Here is a 10,721-nt window from a genome sequence, read left to right on the forward strand (position 1 = left end):
CATCAAAAAGGAAACTTGAAAAGGAAAGATTTAGCAAAGTTGCTATTTTCCACATGCAGTCCCTGAACAGGTACATCTTAAAACAGTCAAATATATATATATATAGTTGAAGTCAGAATTATTAGCCCCCTTCAAAAAATGTTTCTTCTTTTTTAAATATTTCCTAAATGATGTTTATCAGAGCAAGGAAATTTTCACAGTATCTCTGATAATATTTTTTCTTCTGAAGAAAGTCTTATTTGTTTTATTTTGGCTAGAATAAATGCAGTTTTTAATTTTTTTAACACCATTTTAGGGACAAAATTTTTAGCACCTTTAAGCTATATTTTTTCTCGATAATCTACCGAACAAACCATCATTGTACAATAACTTGCCTAATTACCCTAACCTGTAGTTAACCTAATTAACCTAGTTAAGCCTTTAAATGTCACTTTAAGCAGTATAGAAGTGTCTTGAAAAAGACCTAGTAAAATATTAATTACTGTCATTATGACAAAGATAAAATAAATCAGTTATTAAAACTATCATGTTTAGAAAAGTGTTGAAAAAATCTGCTCTCTGCTAAACAGAAATTAGGAAAAAAATAAACAAGCGGTCTAATAATTCAGGGGGGCTAATAATTCTGTCATCAACTGTATATATTTATATTTTCATTTAAACTCGGATATGCATAAGCAAGTACTTAAATCAACTTGAGCTTAAAGTGAAACCACCATCTACCGGCCTGGCATGATCACCTGGCATGTTTAACACATTAGTCTTCATCAACAAGATGGTTTTGATGTCAAAAATGCAAAGAAAACTGTGTTTGCATTCACAATTGTTTATTACACTCAACTGTAACTCACATTTATAATTGCAATCATTTAGTCAACAGCTGAAGGACAGAACCAATTCTAGATATTCAACCATATTTGAATTGTTAGCTAACATACTATTTAATTTGTACATTTCGATATTAATTGCTTTCACCCAGTTGACCTTGATTTATTTTTTCTAAGTATTGGGGTCCAGGAGTCTTGTTGAAGATTCAAACAGACAAGTCACTTCATAAAAGTAGTTTTCTCAAAATATCTCAGTAAAAACTGAATCAACTTCCAAGAAAAAGAAGGGAAAAAAAGAGTTTTGTGACATTTCCCCAATATAAAAAGTAGAATTAAGAAGTCTACTAAATGTAACATTTATGCTAGATTGGGGTAAATCATAAATGTTACAAAATAAGAATTGCATTTTATTCTTACATTTATTTACAACAAGAATTATTGTGTCCAATGATTAAAGTGGTTCAGTCCAATCCTTAGTTACAGCTGCCATAAGACTGCTTGCAGTTCGTTAAACGTAACTTAGGTACTTTCCAAGAACAATGCAAGCTCACGGATCATGTAGCAAAAACAACAGAATAAAGCATGCCAGTCTAAAAGCTACTGCAACTAGTTGTTTGCCAATTAAACAACAATGCTTAATACAGTATTTTAGACAAAATGAAAATTTACTCACATGGTCCTTTAATTTCTTCATTTTAACACAAAACAAGATGTTATATGGAAAGTTGGAAACCAGCAGACATTGATATCCATATTAAAAATATACTATGAAAGTCAATGGTTGTTGCTTCCAAACGTTTTTTTTTTTTTTATTGCAATAACCGGAAATTACAATGAAATGAACAATACATACAATGCAAATATTACTTTTAACACAAACAGAGAATGACCAATTATAAAGTATTACAATGGTATGTCAAAGAGAAAGAAAAAATAAAATAATAAATTAATAAAAAGGAGAGGGCACATGAAAAAAACACAACAAAAATAAATGTATAATATTAAATAAAGCACATTTTAGAAGCTTTCTTGTTATGAGGATCTGAAATAGTATTTATTCTGTTTTTAAAAATACAAAAATTGGTTTACTTTTAGCACATGTAAGTATAAAAAAAACTTGCCAAATAATAATAATGATTAGGTTTACACAAAAACTTTAAGGAATTGTTTTTCTTTAATGTAAAATCCCAAAATAATGTCCATAGCTTAAAGAAAAACAACCATAAACCTTTTGATGTGGATTATTCACAACAGACCAGAAAGATTTAACAAATGGACATTCTCAAAATAAGTGAGCAACAGACTCAGAAGAAGTCTCAACTGCTTTCCAGTGTTCTTCAGGACACATTCATTTGTGAAACTCTGGAGTACGGGTAAATTATGGCAGAACTATCATTTGTGATGAGCTATTCCTTAAACAGGGCAAATGTTTCTTAAATTAAAATAAAGCGAGTGTCTTTTCCACAACACTATAGGTTTCACAGACATCAAAAAACTTTTTGTATGAGTATTTCTGAGAATAGCAAGTTCTTATTTAAACAATTAGCCCTGTAGCTGAAAAGCAAGACTTTCATGCTAGAGTACAGTACATTGTGCTTCTGGCAGTTGATAAACAGGATGGTCCTGATGTGATGTATAATTCTACATTTATCTCCCAATTAGAACACATCAGCTTCTTATAAACAAACATTGCATAATAAAGGAGATCTACATTAAGATATGAACTGATCTGGAGACTGACCGATGACAAGTGAATGGTGTGAAGATTTCATGAAGCATAGCAATGCATGCAAAATACACATTTTCATAATTGGGTATGTATTGGTGTTCATATTTTCTTTATCCTTTCTTTCTATGTATATATGCAGATGCTTGAATGGATTCTTGTGAATATGTGCATGTATTAATTATTCATCGAGGTTTATGATGGAGTAGCTGTACAATTGTGGGTGAACATTTGCATATACAGTTGAAGTCAGAATTATTAGCCCCCTGTTTATTATTTCTGTTTAACGGAGAGATTTTTTTCCAACACATTTCTAATCACTGATTTATTTTATCTTTGCCATGATGACAGTACATGATATTTGACTAGATGTTTTTCAAGACACTTCTATACAGCTTAAAGTGACATTTAAAGGCTTAACTTTAACTAGGCAGGTTAGGGTATTTAGGCAAGTTCTGTAGACTATCGAAAAATATAGCTTAAAGGGGCTAGTAGAAAAAAAAAAATTACTCTAGCCAAAATACAAATCAAATAAGACTTTCATCAGAAAAAATATTATCAGACATACTGTACAAATTTCCTTGCTCTGTTAAACAATTTGTGAAATATATAAAAAAGATAAAAATTAAAGGGACGCTAATTATTATGACATCAACTGTATGTATTTAGAATTTAAATATGTTTATTATCATAATTTGGCATGGTTGTTTAAAAAAATATATAACTGATGTATTTACATTTTCAAATGACTAAAGAGAAAAGACACTGACAACATTTCAACTGGCACATATAAAAATGCAAAATACATTATATGTCACATACACTTCCTATTAAAACATGCAAATGACCATGAGCTCTGAAATCCTTAATGCCATTTGTTGTTAAAGAAATAATTAAGGTAAATGTAGGATACAGACAAGAATTTGATTCAAAGGCAGTTGTATACAGCAGTGTTTCTCAACAACGTTCCCAGAAGACCACCAACACTGCATGTTTTGAATGCATACTTTCTGTCACACACTACATTTCTGTCAGTCTCTTCTAATGGGCTGATGATCTGAATCTGGTGTGTTTGGTTAAGGAGGCATGTAAAATGTACAGAGCTGGTGGTCCTCCAGAAATGTGGTTGAGAAACACTGGTAGACGGTGTATAACGCTGTTGCAGATGTTTGAAGTGTCTTCAGTGTCACATGAACCTTCAGAACTCTACATATATATTTTTGGTTAAGTTAAAAAGAACAGCATTTAAAAAAATAATAATAATCTTTTTAAACATTATAAAAACTACACCAATTCTATGTGCCACTGCTGAAAATTATTTCTGTCTCTAACCTTATGATTCTTAAAGAGCCCATATTATACATGAAATAGGGTCATATCTTGGTTGTAAGGGTCTCCAACAACAGTTTAATATGCATGCAAGGTCAAAAAACACTTTCATGGTCTTATAATCTGCATTTATTTTTACCTAATTATCCCAGCGACTCCTGTATGAATCGTTCAGGGATTCATTTGTTCCCAAACCCCTCCTTAGCGCGAAGCTAATCTGCGCTGATTGGACCGATGACAGTCTGTTGCGATTGGTCGACTGCCTTCAGTCAGAGAATGAAATGCCAAACAGCTAATCAGCAATATAAAAGTAATCACAGTTCATACACGCTAGATAGTGTAGGCGTTGATTTTAGCTGCCAGTGGGTCAATGTAAATACAGACTATGGACTTGAAAATACAGACGACTGACTATTTTATTGAACAAAAACTCCAAAAACAGTTGAGGAGATCTCCTAGCTTCTCACTCTGCTCTTTTCACAGACACACACACACACACACACACACACACACACACACACACACACACACTCACACTTAACCCTGCTCCGGACGACAACGCGCGCGCACACACACACACACGCACACACACAAGCACACACACAAACACACACACAAACACACACACCTCCGGACGACAGCGCGCGCACGCACACACAGACACACACACTAACGTTACTCCCCGTCCACGGAGCTCCGTTAACGCAGCACGCGTCGCGTTTTTAACGTGACTTTGCACACTATAAGAGAATATAGCCAGTTAACCTCATACAGTACACGCGGTTACAAGTAACAAATCACAACTAAATACATTTGCAAGCTAGAGTCAACGAGGCAACTTTAATCGCACGTACTTACACTTGAGAAATGGAGGAAGAAACCCATCCTGACGTCTATCAGTAAGTTACTGATCCTTCCTTTAACAAACGCTGATGAAGTATTCTTTGTAGCATGTAGCTTCCAGAAGTTTCCAGTAGTTTCCAACTGCTTGGCTATAATGCTGAGGTTTCATCTTTGGGTAGAGACTCAATATATCCATCTGCAGTGTGACTTCAATCGACCGGCATGTTTGTGTGTGTGTGTGTTTGTGGGTGTGTGTGTGTGTGTGTGTGTGTGTCTCGGTTTCTGCGTCAGAGGGCGGGGCCTCAGGTTTGAAATCTCCCGGGTTTGCGCGTGCACGTGAATAACTTGGTTTCGTTCGTACGTCATGGCGAAACACCTAATGAATCCGTATCAAGGCGACTCGTTTGAAGCACTATGAGTCGACTCTTTTTTAGATGAATCAACCGTTTTTAACACTGTACACTAACAGATTTAAGCCTTAGCTGGATACTCCACTTCACTTAGAGCTGTGTTACACACTACATGGAGGGGAATTTTCAAAAACCCATAATATGGGCTCTTTAGGCTAAGAAAAAAAGAAAAAAGCACTGACATTTCCACGTTTTTTGAGAAGAATTTTATTGTTTGCCAGTTTTTACTACTGGATGCACAAATCAGAGAGGGCCAACAAAACCTTTAACAACACAGAGGACAAAAGTTGGGATATAAGAATAACTCGGAACCATCTCAACAACATCTGAAATGTGTAAATGTTATACTTTACTAAATCAAAAATAAATCCACAATATAAAACATCATTAATTGGGAGGGATCGGGAGCAACAACAACGAAAAAAATCCTAAAACTTTTCTTTCCCCAATATTACCCTCTAGCCCGATAAATAACCCAAGTCCCGAACTCCGAAGTTACAAAAATGTGATTTAAAATGCAAAATATTTTCACTCTATGCTTTTGACATAACTCAAAGGACATGCATTCAACAAAATCTGAACCAGTTGGCATCAATTCACTGTTCAGTTCAGCCACGTCTGTCCTGTGATGAAGCGTAGTTGGGGACTAGTTCAATAATTCCACCGTCTTTATTTTCCAGCCTGTTGGGCCTGACGCCTCAACAGCACATAGATCTTTTCTTTGATCCAGTCTTTGTTGTAAGGCTGGTAGGTTTGTGTGTCCGCTCTGTACCTGTTCAAATAATTAAAGACAATTGTACATGATTGACGAGCATGAGCATTTAATAGGCCCTGTTTACACCGATATGTTTTAGTTTTAAAACGGCAATTAACAACAAAAACTATCCACATCCACACTGGCCATTTGCCTAGAATTTCGCCAAGGAGGAGAGATAATAGTACAGTCTTTTTGAGATACAGTCATACAGTCTTTTTGAAAGCAACATTTTTTGTCATCCTTACTGCAAACTTATATGAGCGATAATATCATTAAATGTTGAGGATGGCCTCACTATATTTTCCAGCAGAAAAGGGGGTCTCAGGCAAAAAAGGTTGGAAACCTATGGGTCTACAGGCTCCGTTTTCTTATAAATATGCATACTGTGAAGATGACAGTAATACAAGTATGTAGCTATACGATGCCTGAACATTTTTGGTGTCTATTTAAATCCTTATATCATGTTTTCATTGATTTTTTAAGATAGTGAAGCAGCGTAGTCAGAGTGACATGAATGACTATATGAACGCTGTGATTGTTATAAAGTACACTGTTCCCATTGAAAATTTACCCGACGTGTCCTCAGGAGGTAGTTTTCCATATAAAACTTGCAAAGTCTGAACTTTCAAGGAAAGGATGCAAGACTGAACTTAATATTGCATTTAATATTGGGAAAAGGCCTGAATCCGATCCGTTTTGAGCCTCTATTTTTCAGCAGTATTTTAACACTTTAACTTCCCCACCAAGAACTTTTTCTTGGGATTGCATTTCTTAAATTCTAAAGTTAACACACTCGATGCATTTTTTCCCCATCACATCCCATAATTTTAAAAATATCAACCGCTACCAAGTGGATAATATGTTGGTTTATGGTAAAAGTACTAAGAATCAATACACATACTATAAAAATTCTAAAAACATGAAGTGTAAGACTAATTTATAACAATATGACTCATTTTAAAACAATTTAAATAAAACATTTTAAATACTGAATCATCTTTATTTTTTTAAGTATGCCATACAATATTTCTTATTATTAAATAATTCAAGATTTCTTTTTTTTGCTTTTTACAATAAAATCAAAACTAAGTGTAGTAGTGCAAGAGGATTATGTTTGTTAGATTTTTTGTAAAGCAACAATGCTGTTTGTGTAAACCTTAATTTAAAACAATCAAAATATGGTCAACCATTTGATAGAGCAGACAGTTAAAGGGTTAACACAAAAGCGACCTCTTCAGCATTTCCAAAACACTCCGCTTTCAATGATCTAAAACTCTGGGGTAATCTGAACGGAAGACGTCACTGTAGCAAAACTTATGCGTTTTAAAACTAAAACTTTTTAGTGTAATCGGGACCTTAGACATTAGGCTTTGTCAAGTGAAAAGTGTGATTACTTACACAAGACAGCTGAGATCGGCAAGATCATCAACAAAGTCGAATAACTGGCTTATGTCATATGTGATGGAGGGACTGTTGGGATTCATTCTCTTCAGATGCTCTTCATACATCTTACACACTCCTTTTGGTAAGAAGGAAAATGGTTAAACACGCATTAAAAGTAGTAGTGCAATATTCAGTGTACAATAAAGATAGTTCACCCCAAAAAAAATTTGTTTTCTCTTCACAGTTACAAAACCAGTTTGAGTTTCTTACTTTCTGAAGACATTTTAAAGAGAGGTGAAATCCTAAAGCCACTGACTTCCATAGTTTTTGTTTTTTCTACTATGGTCAATAGTTCAATTTTTGGGTGAACTATCCCTTTAAAGCATTATAATTGTTTATAACACACACAAAGAAAAGAATTATCCTACCTTCCATACATTCGTTGACAGACTCATAATCTGCATATGTTCTGCCTTCTGGTCTCTTGGTGGGCTGCACCAGCAGAATTGTGTGAGACTGAACGATAATAAAGAAAAAAACATTTTATTGTGTTTATATCATAAATCAAGTAAAAGTTAGAAACACTACATATCTAGACGACGAATTAAACAATTGCGTGGAGCCCCCTACTGACAGGAACACAGCTTTGGCTCCTGACAGTGAGATTAATCGTGCGTTCATTTCAAAAACATGACGTGTTGTTTAGTTATTCATGTTTGACGTATGAACTAAATACACTTTGGGAATATAACGTTAGCTGATATGGATGCTTTGACACAATACCCAGAAAACAGCAGCTGTTGTACTCGAACCCTCCCCCAAACTAAAACACTACATGTTCCTCACAAACACTGATATTACCAATACTGAAGCTGAACAGGAGTTTGTTCCGGTCGAACTTTCAACAAAGAACCTAACTTTGCATGTGTGGTATTTCGAGACACATGAAAGCTCGCTGTGTTGAGGATTATTCGACGTTCTCTCGTAACACACTGCTAGCCGCGCGCGTTCGTTCACTTTTATTTTTGTTGAATGTGTTGGAGCAGTCGGTGAAACGCGATTTTTCTGATATGGTGGCTGTCTAAGGATATATACGAGTAGAAAAAACATCGACAAAATACTTACCATATCTGGTCCTGATGTATAAAAGTGGCGTTGAACGCTGGGGTAACCACTGACGGCTATTCACTGTTAGCAGCGAAGGAAACAGCAGGAATGTTCAAGAAACGATCACACTTCCGGTGTAGGCGAAGCGTTGGCTTTTCAAGATAAAAGCTTTTTCACTGTTACGGAAATGGTATTTATTTTTGTCGTTAATGACATTACTTATAATTTTTACTTCATATTTTGTATTCATTATTTTGATGTAATATTCAAATGACTGCAAGTGAAAAAGAAGTCAGCCTATTTACTATTATTTATGGATAAACGATGTATATAAGACTTTGCAATACTGTTTACAAATATTTGTTTAAATTTTGTACACACACACGTACACACACACACACACACACACACACACACACACACACACACACACACACACACACACACACACACACATAAATAAAAATTAAATATTAGAAATAGGCTTTACAATATTATTTACAAATATTTCTATATTTAAATTTTTATAATTTAATGATTTTATTTTATTTATCCTGTAATTTTAACCTACATCACAAATACATAGTATAGTTTTTATCATCAAAATGTTATATCTGTAACAATGGTTTACAAAATTATAAATTCTTATTGTCACACATTTGTACCTAATTTATATATATTTTTAATTTAATAATAAAAAAATAATAATAATTTTAGGGTCAGTATTATTAGCTTACTTGTGATATAGATGTGAATTATTAGCATTTTGTTTTTGATTGATTGCTTGTCTTGATAACTTGTCGAATGTAAAACTAATAAATAACTTTTGATAAGCCTTTAAATCGTAGTTTAAAAGTACTGTATGTTTTGACTCTTCTAAAGCATAAAAATACTATAATATGTTTGCAGATGTTTAGTAAACATGCCACATGAACATTCTTGTTTATCTGAAAAACAATGTTAAAGTCAGATATTCTGCTTTGTAAATGTAAGTTATGTGCCGGAACGTCTGTCTCTGTTTTGGTTATTTTAACCCACCTATTGCAACTTTAGATTATATTTTAGCACCCCGGGTTGCCTTGGTGAAAAACGGAGCAATTCATTCATTCATTCATTCATTCATTCATTCATTCATTCATTCATTCAGTAACTCATTCATTCATTCAGAAAGGCTCTCAAAGCATGGTTCCATGACCACAACGCTACCTCCGTGAGAAAGTAGCAGACTCTGGAATGAGACGCAGATTCAGTTCCACATGAGGTTATTAATTTGCAAATAATATAAATATTACGAGTGTAAACATTAGGTGAGCAGGTTACATTGTAACCGCATGCCCTAACAACATGCTACATGACAAGATTAGTAGTTATTAGCAATTTAGCTGTTTGCACCAGAAGAAACATGAAAGAAATTTAAATAAAGACATTTAGAGGCACAGAATATGTACTCACTCATGAAAAGGTAAGTTTTAAAAAATCTATTTAATACATATTAAACCTCTTTGACATTATTAAATGTAGATGCTGAATCACTCATTTGTGTTGTCTTGCACTGAGTCACAATTCTAAAGTTCAATCAGTTTATTTTATTTTCAATATCTGAGGTGAACTATCTGCTGCTGCTTTCAGTATATGGCAATAGATGTCATGTAAAATGCCATCCAAACTCACATTGTTAACATTTAACACTGAATAAAGCACATGAGGTGACCATTGTCAAAGTTTTCTGTTGTTCAGCTGCAAGATATAGAAACTGTTTCTAATTTATCAATTGAAGGAGTTTGTTAGGACAAAATAAATGAATAATATTCCTTCTATCCTTCTATTACGTAGCTTTTGTATAGAACGCAGTTTAAATCAGCCTTTAGGCTAGACAGTCAGACTCGCCTGTATTGGTCGTCACTCTAATAACCTGCGCATGCGTTTGTTTTGATCCAGGAATGTAATACAGCTCAATAAATTTACATACTGCACCTTTGCAAAGTATAAAAGCATCTTTCAAAATAACTAAAAGATTCTGTCAGCACATACAAAGACAAAAGTTTTAAAGCATGTTGGAAGATGATCGCCTCTTCATTAAACGTCACTTAATATTTGAATAAATATAAATATTTGAAACTATTTAATAATTTTATTAAATGTAATAATAACAAATATAATAATAATATATAATCTATCTATCTATCTATCTATCTATCTATCTATCTATCTATCTATCTATCTATCTATCTATCTATCTATCTATCTATCTATCTATCTATCTATCTACACCCACCCATCCATCCATCCATCCATCCATTCATCTACATGCAAGATTAGATATATTCAAGTTAATTCTTCAG

The 10,721-nt window shown here is 33.8% G+C and overlaps 1 protein-coding gene and 1 long non-coding RNA gene across 2 annotated transcripts; one reads left to right on the top strand and one right to left on the bottom strand.

The window, feature by feature from the left end:
- The first annotated feature begins 2,428 nt into the window (after window positions 1-2,428).
- On the top strand, window positions 2,429-5,655 carry LOC147832257 (uncharacterized). Its single transcript, XR_015518670.1, has 3 exons — window positions 2,429-2,951; window positions 3,405-3,899; window positions 5,287-5,655. It is a non-coding gene; the product is annotated as an uncharacterized LOC147832257 (long non-coding RNA).
- erh (ERH mRNA splicing and mitosis factor) lies at window positions 5,316-8,531 on the bottom strand. The gene is made up of 4 exons (NM_001271817.1): window positions 8,398-8,531; window positions 7,701-7,788; window positions 7,288-7,408; window positions 5,316-5,904 (listed from the first exon to the last, which is right to left on the bottom strand). The coding sequence occupies exons 1-4, from the start codon at window positions 8,398-8,400 to the stop codon at window positions 5,802-5,804; spliced, it is 315 nt and encodes a 104-aa protein (NP_001258746.1). The 5' UTR covers window positions 8,401-8,531; the 3' UTR covers window positions 5,316-5,801.
- Between the last annotated feature and the right edge of the window lie 2,190 nt (window positions 8,532-10,721).

Source organism: Danio rerio, chromosome 20, assembly GCF_052040795.2.
Source record: "Danio rerio strain M-AB ecotype USA chromosome 20, GRCz13ab, whole genome shotgun sequence".
NCBI classification, from domain to species: Eukaryota; Metazoa; Chordata; class Actinopteri; order Cypriniformes; family Danionidae; genus Danio; species Danio rerio.

Excerpts from the sequence above, each read along its gene's own strand:
- erh (NM_001271817.1), bottom strand. Across the intron at positions 7,409-7,700 it reads TGTCAACGAATGTATGGAAG|GAGTGTGTAAGATGTATGAA; the intron begins GTAGGATAATTC and ends TCTTACCAAAAG. Across the intron at positions 5,905-7,287 it reads GCCGATCTCAGCTGTCTTGT|GTACAGAGCGGACACACAAA; the intron begins GTAAGTAATCAC and ends TTATTTGAACAG.